General features: G+C 40.2%; 1 protein-coding gene and 1 pseudogene across 1 annotated transcript in view; both read right to left on the bottom strand.

Moving 5' to 3' along the window:
• Window positions 1-594: 594 nt before the first annotated feature.
• Window positions 595-19,926, bottom strand: part of LOC147466767 (uncharacterized) — a 48,326-nt gene continuing 28,994 nt past the window's right edge. The window contains exons 3-4 of the mRNA XM_086534333.1: window positions 1,003-1,074; window positions 595-852 (exon numbers count right to left, since the gene is read on the bottom strand). Of these exons, the coding sequence (XP_086390459.1) occupies window positions 842-852; window positions 1,003-1,074 (83 nt within the window). The 3' untranslated portion in view covers window positions 595-841. The remainder of the gene's footprint in view (window positions 853-1,002; window positions 1,075-19,926) is intronic.
• Window positions 1,957-9,052, bottom strand: LOC147466768 (uncharacterized; annotated as a pseudogene).

Below are 19,926 nucleotides of genomic sequence, written 5' to 3'. Positions count from 1 at the left end.
ATAAATCATTAATGAAAATTGTGAATAGGATCGGGCCTAATATAGATCCTTGTGGAACACCGAAATAAACTGGTTGTGCTGATGATATATTTTCATTAATTTTTACCGATTGGGTTCTTGTATTTAAATAGCTATCAGACCAATGGGTATCAATTCTATGGTAAACAAACTCAAAATCAGCAGAGAATCCTTGTTTTCCTAAAAGGGTTTGTAATCCAAGTCTAGGACAATGATGCCTAATATATCCAATATAGATATTACTTTCCAAACGTAGTATGCTCATATGAAGTATTGGTAAGAAAAAGTACAGTAAAAATGTATTTTTTTTTATTTCACCCGTGTAACTATCGTAACCTTGTCACGGAGTTTCCACGATTGTTCCAATACTTTCCACGCTTTTGACACGAACCCGCGCTTCTAGAATAATAAACGCGGCATGTTCATGTCATGTACACGGCACGCTTAGGGACTTAGAATACGGCTGATAATCTTACTCATCAGTAGTAAGATCTATTATGCATATATCAGATGATGTCTTCACTATGTTTACTATTGATATCGGAAACTCCGTTCTAATTTCAACGTCATAGATAGTATAAAAGGTGTTACAGACCCCTTAGACTCTTCAAGGTCATGCACAGGGGAACGCGGTGCATAAGCAGGTGCGAGTGATAAATTTGCATCAACCGAGGAATATATATATATATATATATACGACGGAGTAGGGTGATTACCAAGTTCCAAGGGAGAGGTCGCACCATCGTTAGGGTTTTGCTTCGGATCTTCCCTCTCAGGCAATGAAGGATGAGGGTCGCACTCCCTTCTCCTCTTCTAAAGTTGTTCACTCACACCCTGCCAGTTAATTATATATAGGTCGCTGTTCGAGTCATAGGCTGAAAAGAAATAAACCTACTTTAACTTTTCGTATAAGACAAAAAATCAAATCAAATGAACACTCCTGCACAGGTTTAAGACAGATAACAATATAGATTATTAACATACCTTTACCAACAAGCAACAGCTCAGCAGAACCGCACATATTAAGCAAGCAAGGCTTCTTGCCCATACCTAGAGCTGAGAAATAAGAAACATCAATTATTAACCCTCTAAACTGAAGATACTTGAACGAAATACCGGAAAAACATTACACAATTATAACTCATTAAAACTTATTTTACCAAGTTACAATAAGCAGAAATAACTTACTTTTGCAAACAATATAACCAATGATAGAGTCCATTTTCAAGGTTAACAGCTGAAGACAGTATGCCAAGCACAGACTTTGAGAGTCGTCTTTTATAGTTGAAAAAAACATATAATTATAGGACCTCATGTGCGGTCTAGCCAATCCCTCACCACCAGGAGTGGGATGGGGAGGGGAGGGGAGGCTGGCTGTCAATTATTTTGCTCGCAAAATAATTTTTTACACTCTCTTTTGCTTTGAGAGCGATTGCAAAATAATCGCTGACATCGAAGAATTGTAAAATTCCTATGCAAAAACTTAAAACCTTCTTGTCATTATATCTAAAATCGCTTTTTGAAAAAAAAGAGTAAAATGTGGGTAATATACTCTATCCCACGCAAATTTATGTGATACATCACGAAAATTACATATGCATCGCAGGTTAAGCCATCGATGCTTTGCAAATGTTTGCTAATGTTAAGGAAGTGCTTTTCGCGATATTGATCGATAAATGCCTGCAACCAGGGAGAATAGATATGTGGTTGTATTCCCTAGGAATCAAAGTAGCAATATTATATTTTCCATTAACAATTGATACGTAATGTCCCATTATTGACGGTTTTTGACGGGATGTAAGGATTTTAACCACAAAAAATAATGATAAGTTTTACGATTTTTTCTAACAGGCAGTTGATCTGCCACAAAGCATCCCCGCAATACATAGTCTTTCCTGAGAAATTGTAAACAAATATCCTTTACCTCGTAACAGTTCATTATGCCCGAGTGTCTGTAACCACCCTGCGATCGCCATCAACATAAATCACACCTTGTGTATCTCTTACCAAGAATAGAACAATATTTGAATCATCCGACTGCGATAATTCAATGCCGATCCTGAGGCTTCCAGAATTTTCAATGGCTATTGCATTCTGTAGTTTTATCCGATTGTAAATCCTTAACAGCAATCATCTTGCTATTAACAAAACCATCTCTATCAATTGAATGTTGTTTCTCTACAAGTCTGAACAATAGGTAGGAAAACTCGTGCTTATATTATACGCAGAAATGTTATTTACTGTAACAGATAGTTTACTCAAATGATTATATCCAAAGTGTAGAGGATTCATTGTGTAATCGCCTGCATAGGACTTCATATCAACCATAAAGAGGGATAACTTTTCGGGAATAGTTGATCCCCACGGCATATCGATAGCGAGTTGAGTTTGATGACTCGCCATTACATATGTTTTATAAAGCGTTTTATTAAATATATAACTGAGAGGTCCATGATATAATGATTTGTTAAGAGCCTCTCTCGCTGAATCTCTAGGCTTGAGTGCAGTTAAATGCAATTTACAAGTGTCTATCTTCACCCCCGGATTCAGTTCTGAAGCTTTCGGTGTTGTGTTGATAACAAATTTATCTGTTGCAAATTCGAGCCATACTCTCATAGATACATTATCCAAAAAGATACATATCCATTGTTGCTACATCCAACAATAACGGTGCCATGAAATGAAATCCTCGAGTCTTTACATCGTTCATTACGTTTTTTCTCTTTTGCGCTAGAGTTTGTAAAATAACTGTCTGTATAGTTTCTCGGTATGTCAGATGCGTCATAATAGTACATGTTTTCTTCCCAATGTTCCTTTCAATGATGGTGACATGTTCGTTTCTAATCGTATATAGGATGGAAAATTATACAAAGGGTTTTGTTCCACCTGCTGACCGTTAAAATACACAGATACAGATTTGATTAGCGAGTGCATAGTAGTGTTACATAACACCTCGTGGTCGTCACAACCTAACAAATTGCCGTCCTCTTTCCTCAGGCTGCCTTTAATCTCTAAAACCAGACAAGACATGTCTACATAACAATTCTGTCCAGATGGTCATCTAAACTCTGCGTAATTATCTGTAATAGATCCATTTATTCCCGCATTAAATGGTAGTACATCTACTTCAGACTTTTCCTCAATCCTCGATTCAACCATACGCAATTTATTTGACCGAGGGAATATATTGCTCACCCCGGCAACATAAGATGATAACGGTGTTTTATACTGATTCATGGTTGTCAGCAATAATACTTCCCTAGCTGTTTATTACACACAGCGGCAAGGCAAGGCTATAACTGACTACGCAAGGGAAAATACATTTTTTTTATAGCTCGAACAACTAGGGCGAATCTTAATTTTTTTTGATGTTCTTTCGTTTTCTATGACCACCACCTCTCATTGCTCTAGCGCCTAACTGTTTAACAACTTCTAGTCCTCTTTTTTTCATAGAAGATCTCGAGCTATTTTTTCCTTCCCTCATATCGTCAATAAAACCCGAACCAAAATCGAGAATCGCAGGCTTAACAAGTTTTAAAAACAAAAGGAATTAACCTTTTGCCTATGTTACCAAGAAAAGACAACAATCCCGCTCCTCTTCAATAATGATCGTAAGTTTTATATATGCCAATGTCACCATATATGGCCCGGATGTCCGTACGGTATTTACATTACGCTCGGGCGGTGTGGGAGGCCGCGCTCGAGGCAGTTTGACATCGGTTTCGCCTTTTGTTGGAAAACTGGGGAGGCTTGAAAATAACACATTTTTCCATTATTTTAGACTCGTATAGGAAGTCTTTAGAAGACGTAAACAGTTCGATAATGCAATAAAATAATTCATAACTCTTTACATTAGCTCTTTTATGGTGTAATTATTCCCATGAATCTACGTAACATTGTTCGATAGCAAATAAAAAAGTGGATTTGATTTTTTTTTTCTTTTTTTTCAGAAACGATAAAAATGGCTTGACAATCGGAAATTGTTTTATTTTACCAATGTCATAGCATATTCTATATGTATGTGAGGTTATGTTTCTTGGAATTACATGTGGGGAATAAAAAAGGGAGTGAAGCATATACATGTATTACATGTAAAATAACTATTTACAATATATACATTACATACCCTCTAATAATTTACCTTATTGTGATAGTGTTCAAAACAGGTAAAAACACATAGAGGAACTTTACAAATGAGGCACTCTGCCTTAGTCATTTTTCTTTTGCCATCCTTCCATCAATCTCTCTGATGACGTGGGGGTTTCTGCCCTGCAATCTAAGTGCAGAATTAGTTACGGATGGCCTTCCCCTTCCGCTGTACTTGGGTGCCTCGGGCAGATATTCCCGGAGAAGGCCCCTGACCACCTCCTCCCGGAATGCCAGCTGTTGTAGGTTTTGGCTGCCAACTTCTCGGTACAAGGTAAAGGCATTTGTCATTGCCAAATCGAAAAGGTAGAAGAATACCTTCTTGTACCACTTGAGGCTCCTCCTTGCTGCAGGATATGAGGCAGCCAGCTGGTCACCCACATCTACACCCTTCATCCCCTCGTTATAATCTATAATTGCCCTAGGTTTTATTACATTCTGCCCATGTCTGTTCAATCTATCGATTTGCACCATTTCTGAGTTATGCATTGTTGATAATACATGGAGGGTTTTTTTTTTATCAACCCACTTCAGACAGAGCATTCCCGTGGGTGTGCTTCTATGATCTACTTCATTTAGCTTCAACTTGGTGAAGTCTTTTGGCATCCATTTCCTATTAGGCCTCACTGTACCACAGGCATTAGTTTTTCTGCCCTGCAGCCAATGGAATAACGTGGGAGATGTGTACCAGTTATCCACATATAGCGTGTAACCTTTAACTAGTACATCTGCTGCCTCCATTAGGTCGGAGACAACTTTGTGTGAGGCCGGCATGTTACCCCTATCTTGGCAGGTATAAAACCGGAAAGAACATGTGTACCCACATGTCGGGCCTGATGACACAAACAGCTTATAAATCTTGAGGCCAAACCTAGCTCGCTTACTCGGATTATATGTCACGAAGCTTAGGCGGCCCCTAAACTTCCACAGGCTTTCGTCGACTGCAATGCACTGTGGTGGTGTGTACGCCTCTAGACAGTTTTTCTGCAGAAGTTGGACTATTCGTCCAAGCTTCCACAGCCTGTTGGTTCCATCTTGAAAAGCATTATCTGCAAAATGAAGTGAAGTGGATATTTGGTCAAACCTGTCTCTGGGCATGTGCTTAGGAAAAAATTGGGGACTCGTGCAGGTCATCCTTCGACCAGTACTGAGCCTGGCGCGGCTTCGGCGATATCCCCATCATTATCCGCAGAGCGATCCATATTTGCAGTTCAGGGACTGTCAAAGGCATCCACCTTCGTTCATGGCCCTTCACCATGTTTGGATGTGAATCGGCGTACCTGTAATGGAGGATAAAACATTCAATGGAGTTATAGCTTGACTATCTATTCAGAACAGGTTGAATTTTTGTATCATTTTTTTCAAAATGATGAGGATGGGAACTTACTTGTTAGTTTCTTCGACGATGATGTTCATCATCTCGTCATTGAAAAAAATCTTCAAAAATTCGTGTGGCGACGATGAGGCATCGAGGTTTGCCCTCAAACCCGATGTCGCCGTAAAGCCGAATTTTCTCGGGACGTTTTCTTTTCTACGCCACCGAAACCCTGCACTGCCTGGTGAATTTCGAAAAAGCATGAAATTAGAAAAGCCCGATAACGGCTCATCGGACACAATACCACGACTGTGCAGCTGCACGTACCTGGAGAATTACGTTCATGAACTCTGGCAGCATAGACCGACAATGGCTCGTCAGAGTCTATGCTGCTGTTGTGAATGTCCACGAAATCGATTTCGTCATCGGACGAATCACAGTCAGTGTCAGGGTCTTCATTTCTTTCTCGGCGTGAGAGAGGGACATAGTCTTCAACTACGTCTTCTACCTCCTCATCAGAGAAGTCAAAAAATGAATCTGTTGAAGTACCTGGAATGGAGTTGAGATCTGGGCTTTGTTTTCAGAATTCTTGTCAATGATAACTCAGTACAACATATGGCATGACAAAAAAAGATTACCTTGACCTACCTGGAGTGGCTTCCATGTTTGTTGTGTGGTCTACCAAAATCAGACGGGGTTTTTATTCAGAAACTGTAGCCAATCAGCACTCAATACAATATGTGGCGTGACATTCCAACCAATCACGTAATATGGGGTGACTTTAGAACAGGGAATGGGGTAAATGGATATGACGTCACTACAGCGCGGTAAATTTGAGGGGAGAGGGAGGGAAGATGGAGGGAGGGAGGGAGGGAGGGAGAGAGGGAGAGAGGGAGAGAGGGAGGGAGGGAGGGAGGGAAGGAGAGAGGGAGGGAGGGAAGGAGGGGGAAGAGAGAGAGAGAGAGAGAGAGAGAAAGCGAGAGAGAGAGAGAGCGATAAAAAGGGAGAGAGAGAGAATGCGATAAACAGCGAGAGAGAGAGAGAGAGAGAGAGAGAGAGAGAGAGAGAGAGAGAGAGAGAGAGAGAGAGAGAGAGAGAGAGAGAGAGAGAGGATGTACACACACACACACACACACACGGACACTCACACGCCTACGTACATACATGGAAAGAGAGAGAGAGAGAGAGAGAAAGAGGATGTGCGCACTCACGCACGCACGCAATCACACACACACACACACACTCGCATACACACACGTATACACTAACACTCATATATATATATATATATATATATATATAAAAGGGTAATAAGGTCCTACGTCACTTCGTACTTGCGGGGACAATCGGAAGGTCACGTAAAGTAAACCAGAAACGAGGTAGTAACAGCCATATTCTAAGTCCCTAAGCGCGCCGTGTACATGACATGAACATGCCGCGATTCTTATTCTAGAAGCGCGGGTTCGCGGCAAAAGCGTGGCAAATTCGTGGCAGATGCGTGGAAAGTATTGGAACAATCGTGGAAACTCCGTGGCAAGGGGGTAGGCTTGTCACGATAGTTACACAAGTGAAAAAAATCATATTTTTACTGTACTTTTTCTTACCAATACTTCATATGAGCATACTACGTTTGAAAAGTAATACCTACATTGGTTATATTAGGCATCATTGTCCTAGACACGGATTACAAACTATTTTAGGAAAACATGGATTCTCTGCTGATTTTGAGTTTGTTTACCTTTTGGCAGACTTTTCGAAGGAGAGTGAAGTTAAATGAATGGTAAAAGTAGTCAGGGACGTAAAATTAAAGCATATAATTATATGAAATATGTATACATTAAATCTATATGCATGATATATTAAAAATGCGCATATATGTACAGTATATACAAAGATAAAATAAGGAAGATCTGTTCATAAACACACGGTCCCTCACATCTCGTTTGTTTTGATCGAGCGTAGAGTGAATGACCAACAGCGCGTTCGTGAAATGGTTGTCAATTCTTTAACTAGGAACAAGTACAACGACTGATTCATACCAAAATTGAATTATCTTATGTTAGTGCTACCTATGATTGTAGTTTCTCTTATGAATTTGTCGTGTGGACAGTGCCATTCATCCGAAACATGTTAATAAGTGGGTTGGCTTTGGAACGGTTGGTAAACCTGAAGCAGTTGACGCAAACGTGCCGCGCTTTTGCGTCCTAGATTACCGCATTCGTTACATGAACACGACATGGACATAACATGAACATGACATGGCCACGACACGCAGAAAACGTTATAGAATACGGCTGTAAATGACGCGTCCTGAGAAAATATGCGGTAGGAGGGCGTTCCCTCGTCCCCTCGTTGTCCCTAACCACCGCAGGACATCGTGCCATCCGCGCTGGGGCCAGCGCGTATCTTGTTCTGATATCATGCCATCCGCGTTTACGCCGATGCCAGCCTTGACATCATATCATGCCATCCGCTACCAATGGGTACTAAAAACATAAAATTTATATTCTTTTAGAGCTGTTTATAAAGTGTAGGTGTAGGTTCCTTCGTACTCGAATCTTTCAAGGCAATAGCATCCAAAATATTAACATGTCATTCGGCAAATCAACAGGGTGCTACAATATCTGAAAATATATAGATATAATCAACCCCTCCATCATTTCTCGGTGGTCTCATGCTTACATCATTTTGCATAAGCAACCATTCTTCTTGAACAGTCCTTCCTGCATTAGAAACATAAAATGTATAGGTTTTCCTTTCATCAAACCCTAGTATATGAGCCATGCGACGAGAGAAACGAACGCCAATCTCATGATAACTTCGTTCATCTGAGCTCGCTCCTGAATCGCTAAATACTGTTTCAACATGAATTCGGTCTGAATCCCAATCATATGTAAACAACTTTCCCTTAGGAATATGTTTTTTAACTGCATCCCTTCCGAACACCACCTCAAATTGATTTATAATATCATCGTTTATCAGATTTATCAGATCTAAATGTGCACTCTTCGTTCTCCCTAGCATATTAAATTTGGGAACATATTTAAATATATCATGCTGGAGTGTATTTAGATTCTGATTACACACGTTAACGTTTTCAAATACACCGCTTTGGAGCGCGTGCGAACATTTAGCAGGTATGTTGAGAAACTGAATAGCAAAATTATCATCATCTGCTAAACTGCTATAAAAATTTGAGGTACAAGAAATTTACTAAAGCCACCTCATAATCCAAGGAAGAATCCAACATTAATGGTGGAATAACATTTTCGAAGCCGTGGGAGGTATTTTGCTTGTAATGTATATGTATTGATTATCAGTTTCCATGGTGAAGACAGGAAACAGACTGAGAGCTTCACTGCTAATTCAACATTTTATAAGGAAGTTAAAGATGATAATAAAATAAAGGGATTACATAAACTAGTTTTATTGATCAAAAATACACAAAATATATCATACAAATACACAATGGGATATATGTCATTCATTATCATCCGACATTCTTATTCGCTTCATCACTCCTTCATTTTCAGGTGACCAATGTTCATTATCTCCGCCGTAGCACACGACCATCGTCCGCTACTAATTCCATAATTATCGTACTGCTTTCGCTCGTCATTTTCACTGTCAGGTCTCAGCAGAGGGTTTTGATTCATTAAGAGGGTTCGTATTTTCATAGACATACACCGCACGGCAAAGCTTTGTAATGAGAGAAACATATTCTTGACAACAGCTGCCGCCTTCATTTTCAACAGGGAATATAATCTCTCGAATATTCAGCTCTTCAAGCCTGTTAAACAAAACATTGAGACACACATATATTTTCAAGCGATCATCGACCGTGTCACTGGCCAGTCCAGCAACATAATGTTTGTCCTTGCTTGTCTTTAACTGTCTTATGGCAATATCGTTATATTGTAGAGCTTTACCCAAGCCAAAATGAGCCACAAGGTAAATTACAGTAGGCCCTCGCTCACCCTGTTTCACACTAATTATTCTGGTCGCTGTTCGGTCAGGTACAATTGCTCTAGAAAGTGTTGTACCTTCTCGTTCTATAAAAATCTGCATGTGCATATTCCCTTTCCAATACACCAGAGATTGCATAAGCAGTCTTTCCACAGGCATTGGCGATGGCACAAACAGCTGTATCTCTACTCAACTTAGAATGAAGAATGCTACCCTCTTCTAAAACAAGAGGATACAAATGATTTGGGCGCGAGTTTTCGGGAGATGACGGTATTAACTTTCTTTCCTCTTCTCCCTCCATTTTAGCCAATTGTAGCTGACGTCTAACACCTGAGCTCGCGTCCATAGATGTTTCTTGCGTCATCTTTTCTGTATATTCGAGGCTGAGGTGGATTACCTAATGTCTTCATTCGTTTCCTTCGTCTCTCTTTATACCCGAGTTGGGTCATGTCAATTATCTGTCTCCGCCCACATACCCGACGCACCTCAAATGCGCGATGATTATCTCCTGCCTGCCCCCAAACTGCCGATACACCATATTCGCGATAATTATCTTCGCAGCTTTGTACTTAATCGATATCCCAATTCAAAACCGATCGATTGTTGGTTGTAAATACAAGCAAGTTTTCGATATTTGCCAATTGCACGAATTACTTCTTTTTGGGAAACAAGTGTTAGGTCCTCACGTGCTTCATCAGCTTCCTGCTGATAAATTTGCTCTGACTGGCTACCAAGAAGGGTTCTATATGTTTCCCATAGGGACACAATAATATCATGTTTATACTGAGCGCAATAAAATTTTACCATCTCTCTTCGAAGTTCGTCAGTAAGCACTTGAGATGATACATCCTCTCTGTCGTTCTCATCCTCGCTTGAGTGGGTAACATTGCTGTATTCCGAAGATCTCACACTGTAGAATTCGTCGTTTTCACTCATATTTGTGCTTTCCAATGCTTCTAAGTCAAAAATGGTCTTATAGATCGAAAGAATCGCTGGATTTATATTGTCGATATGAGTATTGATAAGGGTTCCAACGGATCTTTTCATTTGTAGGTATAAAGGTGGGTATGGCTTTTCTTTTCATGTAATTCGGGTCTTTTGATCTCGCACCTGCTTTACGCATACCTTCCGAGAGAAACCGTTTTGCCGCCGGGTTGCGCACATATTCGAGAGGTATTGGAGCAAAATTATGTAACACCTTTAATAATCCTTTTTCTTTAGGTGAAAACGAGGGCGATGACGATGACGTCATGTACTTGATAGCATCAAGTATATTCAGCCCAGAAAAAGGCGAATGTATTTGTCCTAGATTGTCCCATCTTATTAAAGACTGCTGTCGGTAATGTTCCAGAACAGATTTTGCATAATCCTGCTGCGAAGTTTAAAAAAAACAACAAAACAATCAAGTGCTCAAGCGAGGGATTTGCAGATAAACTGTGATCGCTATTTATTGACGTTTTCCTAAGTTTTTGTAAAACCACAGAGGGAAAAGGTATTGTCATCGTCTCATTAATTATATCGCATTGCGCTTTCTTTTTCCTCAAGGAACTCGTATAAGAACGCGAAATCCTCTTGCTTACACAGACGCGGGTATTTCTAGGACATTTTTTCCTCGTCCCTCGCCACCCACGCGACCGCCGCCGCCCGCGAACCCTCCTGTCTTTTTGATCAATGTATTCATTATTGATGGGGATTCTACTTTTGGTATTAGATGTCGATCAACCGTGAATTTTGGAACGAGACAGTACTCTTTCATTTTCTCTAATTAGATGAGAGAGGCGAACGCATTTACAGCAAGTGGGAGCAGAACGGAGATAATATTATCTCCAATGCGAGATGAAAGGATTTTTTTTTTTTTTTTAGAGCTTTTTTTTTTTTTTTTTTTTTTAGCATTACCGATTTAATTGCCTCTCGGTATAGCTTTAGTTTCTTGATGTTATTTCTATCTGTTAAATTTTTCTTAAAAAAATGAAAATACCAGCAATACAGTTTATTTTTTCTTTATCTAGCTGTAATACAAAATCAGAGTGGTGTTTTGGCTTTAGCGAACAAAATAGCATCAACACATCTACATAGCGTGGTGTAAGGGATTGTTTTGTCATGGTCTATGGTTGCATGTCATCAGCTGTTATATATGAACTTGTCTGGATATCCTATCCAGTGAACAAGATATTCTTTCTTCTTCTTAGATTTGTTCCAGCGCGAGGATAAGATCTCATACGGATAAAAAGTTGGTATAACCGCAGGGACAAGTTCCTCGCGGTAAAATAAACCTTGTATCTCTTCACCGTTTTTATTTTCGACTATGCTTTGACGTCGATCAATCCGTTTGATTTTGAAAATCTCCTCAGTGTTTTGTATTTCGTAACCCTTGCGAAACGTGTCACTGCGGGAACGCGCAGCGATGCGTACAGTATCCCCTGTCTTTAGATTCTGATTGATAACAGTGGATCTTCTTTTTTTTATAGTCCCATCTAAGGAAGGAGAGTACATCTGACGAAACAGGCGCTGCCACTGCGCTCGTGTATAATATCTGTGCACCTGCAAGGGGGTAGCACCTTTCAAACCCGCATGAGGCGCGCGCGTATTATGATACAATATCCAATAGAAAATCAATGTACTTCAGTGTTTTTTTTTTTTAAGGTCATTTATTTATAGATGCGCTCCGTTAAGGTTCTTCTAACATGTCTCTTTGCAATGCTTGCCTTTATTTCTTTCGAGTGAGTTGTGTACCACTGCATATTTTGTTTGCGCTGTAAGGTGTCTACTGTATTCATAAATTCCCGACCGGCATCGGTGAATAGCTGAGATAAACCTTTAGCATCTTCGTTATCCAACACCGATTGCAGAGCCTGTTTTGCTTTTATCTTTTAGCGGTCGTACTTGCATGTAGCGGCTAAACACGTCTACGCATACCATCAAATAGGATTGTTTTTTTGTTTTTGTGTGTTAGGTTTCGTATGTCTGCCAGATCACATGTTAAGATTTTGCGAGGTCTTGTGGCCATGGTTTGACGGCGCGAGATTTTTTTTACGAGTATGTTTGTGTCGGGTATATGTTCGTTGTGATGCTAAAACTTTTTCCACATCTGATTGTGTAATGTTCTTTCACAGAACCATGCTATCAGCATCTAAAAGTGACTGTATACTTCCTAATCCATAGTTTTTTTTTTTGTAATCCTCATACAAGTCCTTTAGAACTTACATTGTGTTGTTGTTGATCACCATTGGTAAACAATCTGATATGGAAAATATTCACAAAGGATGTTATTGCGAAACTGAAGTTTTTCAGGAGTATCACACCCAAGATCTATGAGTAAATAGTTTCGAGGCTTTGCAAAGACAACCCTTTTATACAACTCTAAAAACCGCCTGGCTTCGCTCTTGCCATATATCTGTCTACCTAAACATTCGATCTGCCCCATATCTCTCTGTTTTAACAAGATGAAATGAGATGTATTTAGTGATATGTTGCGACTAGGTTTTCCATTCATATATACATTTTGAACAAGGAGTATGACCGATATGTTTTCGTGACGTCCCTTTGTAAATGCATTGTTCACTATGTCATTGCTGGCCGCTTCTGTAAAACAATCGTCCAGTATATATAAAATGCGGTCACTCGGATTCGTCTTGTGTTCGGTAGGATCTATAATGTCTTTACTAACAACAAGCTTGGTAACACCTGCAATTATTATTCTTGCCGGGTGAGCAAAGAGGTTCAGCAAGCCACCTCCAAAGCAAGGGTATGGAGCAATTATGTGTGACATGGCGAAAGGTGGAAATGAAAGTGAAGTGTACCTTTCAGGATGTTCCTCTTTTATTAGTTATTATGCAATATTAGAAAAAAATAACACATTATTTACACAGAAAATATACAATAAATTATACATTTTTTTACATGAATTCAAACATCGCTCTCGTTTGCTTCCTCCAGAATAAAGGGATTTCCCGCATGTGTCTTCCTGCGTTTGTGAGGTGGTTGTTTGCTTTTCATTCTGGAACCATGTTTTCTGTTTATTAATCCCTCTTTGGTGGTGGTGGGATTCTCAGAGGGTGGAAAATGGGTAAGCACGAGATATGTTCGTTTTCTCTACAGCTGATTAGACCTCTCTCTCACCCGTCTCCTCCTCCTCCTCATCCTCGAGGCCTGCATCAGGTACATAATCCTCTTCCTCCTCTTCACTTTCCTCTGCTTTCTGATGTGTGATATCGGGGTGTCCATATGCTAGCGATTCATAGGCATTTACATACCAGCGTTTATCATCATACAGCGACAACACACGTTTCTGTGTTTGTAAAGTTGACATTTGCCCGCCTATGTTGGTGATGCTGACATGGTTGACGTAGTGCACCTCTTTCTGACGAATAATTCGCCGGAAATTATCGTGTTTGAGCCTTCTCTTTTCAGCTCAACAAATTCCCATTGTACCTGAAGATGATTGGTCATTGTTCAGGAGCAAAGAATATGTCTTAGGTTTCAGACATATAGCTTCTTTGATAGGAATTTCCCCTGTCTCAGACTTCAATAATCCGAGCTGACCCTTTGAGGATTCGGGGTCAGGGGGATGAGTCTTTTGAAAAGAGGACTTCGTAACTTCAGAAATGCCGCTGGTTTGCATACCATGCTAGCTTTTTCTAGCCTCTTGAGAGGGTTCATCAAACACCTGCCAAAGACGCTTTTGGAGAGCGTCTTAAAACACAATTGTTGGGCTTTATCAGTTGTTTTCCATCGAGCCTTGATGTTTTCGTGAATGAAGGGCGATAAATATTCACGTTGGGAGTATTCATATACTTCATGCACTTGCTCTAACTCAATCCCTAACTCAATTAACAGCTGTAGATGCTTCAGGGAAATGAGGTATTTTTTCTGAGGAAGATGAGAGGCTACCAACTTTTGGTTTTCACCTTGGAGGCGTCTGTTTTGCGAGGCTAGGAGATGTTTGTTGTAAGGAGACAGGTCTTGTTTTCTTATCTCCATGTAGTGAATTAGGAGGGGCAGCTCGTCAGTTTTTCTTGCTACTTCCGAGGAAACCTTCGGATTGGCTGCTATCCAGTGACCAACACTACCGCTTTCATCACGGTTGGTTAAACCCGCTGCTGTGAACTTTATCTTTTCATTATGATAATTTCCGAATATTACCATATGGCAATTTCTCGGACATTACCGTAGCATATAGACTAAATACAGGATGAATGTACCCACATCCTTTTCTGCATTAATGCTGGGGTTCACAAGCGGGTTATTAGCCACTGTATTTGTCATTTTCAAGAATGCATCATAAGCATATCCGGGGAGGCTAACGTAGTTAACCACATCTAGCTCGTGCTTTTCAGCAAGCTTAGATCTCCACCCGATAAACACGTCGGCTAGTAAACCCACATCTGTTCTTAAATAACAAGTTAGGTAATCCCCTAGTGTTCGACACTCTACAGCTTCCCATACTTTGAGAGCGTGAGCGTATTCTTCAGTAGCTGTTTCACCTGAGAGGAACTATAGGTTTTTTCTATTTCGGGAAGGGATGTATCTTTAAGCTTGTTCAGGTTATCCAAATACTCATATGGGAAATACCTTTCCCTGTTAGGAGCAATGGATGAGCTTTGTCCGGTAGGTGGCGTATGAGATGTTTTGAGTATTGCAATGGTCTGTTGCTTTCTATGTGGGTCTTGGCGAGCGAACTTAAACCTGCGTTCATAAAGGCTAGGCTATCCAGGAATTTTAGGTTGTTCAGTTCCACTGTATGATAGCGAAGTCCTTGTTTAACGAGAATTTTTATGTCAATGTCGCGTTGCATTTCCTTTAGAACCAGACCAAGGTCATACGAATGGTTATGTGCTATACAAGGCATGGTTGTGCGGTGATTCCTCATCTGGAGGTTGCAGCGAGCACAATATGCCCCCATGTAATTAAAATAGGGCTTAGTATGGTCGTGATGTCGATGCTTTTGCTGTGGCGAGGGAAAATCTTGGTGACACAACTCGCATTTTTTTGATTTTTGAAATGCATCTTCATCTTCATCACACATGTGGAGAGCAAAGTTTGGCATGTTTTTTGAAATATCCGCCCATTTGGCTGATAGGTTATCCACAAAGTGAGTAGCAGCATCGATACCTTGATATATGCCACTATCCACAATATCACCTCTTCTGTCGATAATGATATAACCATAAGCAAATGCCTTGTGGTGCACTATGTCTCTTCCACCGGAATTGTTTTTGAACATGTAAGCTTCAAAATCATATACACAAATATGTGAGGGACTATAAGCTTTCCCAAAGTTTTTGAATGAGAGCTTGCTGCCTTGAGGTGGGTATGTTATCTTAACCGCCTCATCACATCCTGACATATGAATTTCTGCCGCTGCCTGGTGCGGGAATGAAGAAAAACATGTTCGACAAAAACAACCGCGGTCGTCCCGGCCTCGTCTTGTAAATGCATTTACAAACTTATTAAAGTCTGTAATGAGACAGGCATGCTCATTTTGTAGCAGAAGATGAAGATGAAGTCGGTCTCGTTTCTGACCGTTTTCGATTCCTTTTCTAACCTGTGATATGTAATATTTGTTGTTTTCCTGTGCGAAGGGTGATTTCTGGAGAGCATAAACATGCAGTGAAAGATTGTTGTCTTTCTCCAGTTCTCGAAGATTTTCCCATGCGGTAGGGAGTTTTTGAATGTCATAGCGGATTATTTGCGAGCATTTAGCCGGTGAGTTGACATCTCTAGCGAGGTTTTTTCTTTTTTTCCCGGCGACCAGCAGTTTTCCAGCTGCCAGAGAGCGTATGACGCAATCAACATTTCCTCTGGGGTTGAAAATGAAGTTTCCTCCGCGTGCTCCTTTAGGATATGCGATATAATTTCCAATAACTTCAGGAACACGAATCTGACCTGCTGTAATTTCATGGCTGTTAATCGCGTCCAGGTCTAAACCGCTCCCTTCTTCTGTGAGCCATTCTTCCAATTTGGCTTCCGCTTCCTTGGCCCACCCTCGCACTCTTTTCCTGCTGTCGTTGTCGCTGGTGATGATGTAACTACACAGGGTTATGTTTTTCACTTTCTCTAACAGCACCGTGGCAAAATTGGTCTTAGACAGAGTAATGGTAAAATTTGTGTATGCCTTTACCCGGGGGTGGATGTTCGAGAGAAAGACGGTATGTTTGAAGAATATCGCTGAAATAATTTCATTTCTATGCAAATATTCATGAGGACATGTTTGATCTTGGTTGGGAAGGCTAAAACCCAATCTTACTGCAGTTCCGTTCTAAAAACAAATCGCCATCATCACCATCTTCATCCTCACTATTAATTTCAATATCACTATCACCTGTTTTTTTTATTTGCTCGAGAACTAGTAAATTCTTGGTGCGGGTGTGAGGGTTGCAATTCTTCATCACTACTAGTTTCTACATCACTGTTTTCCAAATGTTTGCCGGGTTGCGGGAATGGAGAAAGACGGTGGGAGGGCCCGGCCGGGTTGCGGTGAGACGGGAGTTGAGCGAGAGGGACCAGACTCTTCAAAGTAAGCGCTGTTGTTATCCCCTGCAATGAATAATATACACATTGTAACGAAACCGATGCGATATTATTTACACTTGGGCATTTCATATGACATTGGATACTGCATAAATTCTAGTGTAAGTACTCACCTTGCAAGGAGGATTGTTGTGGAAGGATCTTGACACCTTTGGACACCTTCCCTGTACCACCTGTTAAAGAGACAATCATAAATTTTATTTTTGCAACAGTCAAAAAAAAATAAATAAAAAAATAAAAAAATAAATAAATAAATAACAGACAGGTGTTTTCTGATAATTCTGGGGGGTATGGTTGTAATTCTTACCTTGAATGACGTAGCCTCGCAGAGGGAATGTGTTGAATGCAACCCGTGCAAAGCAGGCAGAGGTGATTTTCAGTTAACTTCTTATGGCAGTTAGGACAATATTTAGCGGTTTTGGCCAAAGTGAGCGCTTTCACAGTTCGGGTAATACTGGTGATTGAACAGGAGAGTTGGTCTTTTTATATTGTACGAGATGTATTTCGTGAATAACTTTCCTTTTCGTTGCTGGTATGACAGACAAGGTGACGGATATATCTCACATAGGCAGATAATTACCTACTCGCCCAAGCAGAGAATTAAATGCTAGAGTGTGCAGGTGATTGTCTGTTCTATGCCAGCCTTATTTACTCTTGGAGTTTCTGATATCAATAGTAAACATGATACATCCCCTCTGTTGTTCTAATCCTTGCTTGAGTGGATAGCATTACTGCATTGCGAAAATCTCACACTGTAGAATTCGTAGTTTTCACTCATATTTGTCCTTTCCAATGCTTCTAACCGCCAAAAATGGTCCTATAGATCGAATTTGTAAGGCAATTAACTCCTGCTGTCTTAAGTGAGCAGATATTTAGCTGTTGTGAACCTTTCCTTAATTAACAACATCATTAACTAGGGTTAATAACTAAGTCTCGCGCTTTCTATGGTAATTAAGTCATTACCGCTTGTGCCCAGAGGGAGGAGGGAGGAGGGTGGGGGAGAGGTCAGAGTCGGAGGTGAAGGGGTGAGAGGGCGCGGTTTTGACTGCTGGTAAGGGTAGAGGGGTACCCATGGGTGAGCTGTTTAGTCCTGGGTGAGGGGAAGGGGAGGGGGGGGGAGGGGAGGGAGCTGTAGGAGTGTGGGGTGGGGGTGGGGGGAAGTGAAAGTTTAGGGGGTGGGGTGGGGGGTGTTATGACCGTTAGTGGCGGGGGAAGAGGGGGGGAGGTGTTATGACCGTTAGTGGCGGGGGGGGGGGGGGGGGGGGGGGTTATGCACATTGATGAAGTGATCCGTTCTGTCCTTCCTAGTACTACTTATATATATACATATATATATATAAGTGGGAGGCGCTCGACCACTGGAGAGGAATCACTGAACAATAAGTGAGCCTTTGCACAACTGAGCAGAGTTCAATGAATGCAGGATAACTTTAAAATAGAAACTTGATTTTATAACGGCACTTGTTGATGAAAAATTGAAGTGCAAAATAACACTCAAGAGCACTTTAGCGAAACACAATAAAGTCAATGAGACGATGAAATACTGTTAATACTCAAAAGTTATAAAAAAAGAAATAAAAATATATATAAATAAGATAGATAAAAAATGACCAATAAGTACTGAATGATTTTGTGAAAAAAGTGAAGACATTTAGCTTCAGTACACCTGTTTTTGGGAATAATCACAACCATATAACTGCAAAATATATAATGGAAATAAACAAAATATATAGGACGTAGTTATTTTCATGCAAGATAAAGAATGGACAAAAACAAGTTGTACCTTTTTTTTCTTCAGAAGCAAAAGGAAAAGCAAAATTCGTTTTATTTTATCTTATACTCTGAATTACATCAAATAAGGTACACAACTTCTGAATACTATGATCATTATTTGCAAATGACACACTAAGTAAATGAACGGTATTGAAGCGAGTCTCGTGCTATAAGAGGCTTAAAAAATACATGAATCTGTGCAAAGTAAATCTTTTGAACACATCATACTATATATCAAAAAATACAACTGATTTCGGTTTATTCGTCCGTTTGAAATAACGTTACTTAAAGATGACTTAAAGGACTAAGTGAACCACAAAAAAATGAATAAAGTCATAATTGTATCACAGTTAAATTTCATAACATTTTAATATCTTGATACTAACAGACAAGACGAATAGCAGGAAAAGATTAAGTAGTGTTTTAAATTCACTTTCACGTATTGGAATTCGAGTTTCAATTCTTAAGATGTTTGCCGGAAAATTTAAGTTTATCTTTTCAATTCCGCTTTTGTTTATTATTATTGTTGTTGCTGTCATTCTTTTTATTATCATAATCATTATTCTTATCTCTATCATTATTATCACTATCATCAGTACAATTATCACCACCACCACCACTACCATCATCACTATCGCCATCATCACTGTTACATTTTTTTTTTTTTTTTTTTTTTTTACAGATACGTGACATCACGACGGGTGTCACATTGGTGTGACGCCTCCGAAAATCGTTATGCCGGGCTTCACACAGGTGCTGCATCTCTCAAAATCGGCCAGTGGATGGCATGTTATCTAAGGCAATAAATAATGTGATTTTATGATTTTAAACACAATCGTTTATTGACATCTTATGTTTACACACAATGTTTACAGTTCCGCCTTTGTCGTGCGCCATAACGCCAGGTAAAACAGGTAAAAGCAAACATGTGACGTATAATGGTGACGTCATGAGGAAGTCACTTACGTGAAATCATGTGCGTCTCGTGTCACCGCATGTGACGTCATGAAGACGTTCTGTCACCTGAATCCCGCGTCACCATTACGTGAAAACACGGATTGCTTGCTATCAGTTGACTCGGTGGTGATGGTGACGGTGATGGTGATGATGGTGGTGGTGGGTGATGGTGCTGCTGACGAGGTGACGGTAACACGGTGACGGTAACACGGTGACGAGGT

The sequence above is a fragment of the Penaeus japonicus genome, unplaced genomic scaffold (genome assembly GCF_977035675.1).
Source record: "Penaeus japonicus unplaced genomic scaffold, GWHDUDI00000001_assembly GWHDUDI00000041, whole genome shotgun sequence".
In the NCBI taxonomy this organism is placed as follows: domain Eukaryota; kingdom Metazoa; phylum Arthropoda; class Malacostraca; order Decapoda; family Penaeidae; genus Penaeus; species Penaeus japonicus.
This window is presented reverse-complemented; position numbering and strand designations above follow the sequence as displayed.